The sequence below is a fragment of the Neomonachus schauinslandi genome, chromosome 1, assembly GCF_002201575.2.
Source record: "Neomonachus schauinslandi chromosome 1, ASM220157v2, whole genome shotgun sequence".
Taxonomy (NCBI): Eukaryota; Metazoa; Chordata; class Mammalia; order Carnivora; family Phocidae; genus Neomonachus; species Neomonachus schauinslandi.
The window spans coordinates 2,075,754-2,077,290 of record NC_058403.1 but is presented as its reverse complement, the minus strand read 5'-3'; the positions used below and the strand labels follow the sequence as shown (position 1 = coordinate 2,077,290).

General features: G+C 59.4%; 1 protein-coding gene across 1 annotated transcript in view; it reads right to left on the bottom strand.

The window, feature by feature from the left end:
* Window positions 1–217: 217 nt before the first annotated feature.
* Window positions 218–1,537, bottom strand: part of DNMT3L (DNA methyltransferase 3 like) — a 23,990-nt gene continuing 22,670 nt past the window's right edge. The window contains exon 12 of the mRNA XM_021679190.2: window positions 218–434. Within this exon, the coding sequence (XP_021534865.1) occupies window positions 269–434 (166 nt within the window). The 3' untranslated portion in view covers window positions 218–268. The remainder of the gene's footprint in view (window positions 435–1,537) is intronic.

Below are 1,537 nucleotides of genomic sequence, written 5' to 3'. Positions count from 1 at the left end.
TTTTCAGCAGCAAATATGCTTCATAACATCAGGGTGGTGTCCCCGGTCAGGGGCTGCGAACTTCACCCACGCCTCCCTCCCCAGAAGGGCACCGTAGGGCCGGGGCCCTGCACCACCACACCCAAAGGGAAGACACGTCTGTGGCAACCTTGGGAAATCTGAAGTCAAGCAAACAAAATAATAATTTGGAAAGGAAAAAAGAAACAATGTAAGGAAAGTTGCCTGGTTCTAGGAAAAGTCTTTTTTTCTTCATAGTAAAATAAATCATTTATAAAGAGGAAGTGAGTTCTGTTGAAAAATACTTGAAATATTCTCTCAGGGGGAGAAAACAATTCTTCACCAGCTTGGTGGGCCCCTGGGCGGGGGGCTTTGTTCTCTGCCTGTCCTGAGCCAGCAGGGTCAATTCCTCGCGGGAAGCCGGGCCAGAGTGCCTGCTGCCAAGGACAGAAGGAGGCTCATTACCAACCCGGGCTCTGCACGGGGCCCGTGGCCCGGGGAGGGGGGGGGGGGAGGCACACTGGGAAGCCAGTGGTGCGTCTCACTAGGTAATCCAGAGGTCTCTAAGAGAAACATCCTTCAAAGACCTCACCCATCTTGTGAGTCTTCCGGCCAGTGGTAGATGATAAGCAGTCCTGGCCGGTAGGGGACCAGATGGCCCCTGCACCTCCTGCTTCCCCCAGGGAGGAGCCGGGACCCTGGCCCCGCTCGGCAGGTCCACGTTCCGTGTGAAGAAGCCATTGCGGAGCGAACCCACACGGAAGAGAGGGCAGGACTCGGTGGGCAGGGCTGGTTAACTGCCCTGGGCATCATTCCCAAGGAATTCCTGTACCCAAGACCCGAACGGCACCAAGCCCGGCCCCTGAGGGTCCTGAGGCTGCCTGTGCTGGAGGCCCTGCGTGTGGGGCCGGCGGGGGCAGAACACAGGCCGCCTGGCTTGCAAGCTGACGCAAGCGGTGAGACCCACCCCTTGCGTGGCTTCTGGACACGGCAGCCACCACCACCCACCCCCAGCCCCGTCTCGGGCTCCCAGGCACCCCGCTGGAGTTGGGGAACACTTCGGGGTTTACTTTGGGGATTAAGGCTGCAAATGAGGCAGAAACATGCACTGCCCATCCCAGCCCCCAAATGCCTCCCCAGGGCTGCCCTACTGCCTGAGGCTGTCTGTCCTGAGGTAGCTGCCAACAGTCGGGCAGCGATTGGGAGGCTCTGAGCCTCAAGGAAAGTGCCCATTTGAAGACGTTGCTTCCAGCCTTATGTCTGGGAACCAGCTGCCTCCCTGCTTCCCTGGGCACCTGCCGCGCCCAAGGGGGTGAAGTGGGGGAAGGGCAGTGAGAGTGAGCAGAGCAGAAGAGGCAGCCTGACGTCAGCTCAAGGCTCCCAGAAACCACATTTGGAACGCTGCTTCACTTGGGCTCCACCCAAACACAGAGCCAGGGTGTGGGCCTGGCGAGCGCCAAGGCTTGGCGGGCTCTGCCATGAGCACCTGCCATACTACAGGCTAGGGGCATGCTGGGATTGGGAGGTGGGTGGGCAGAAG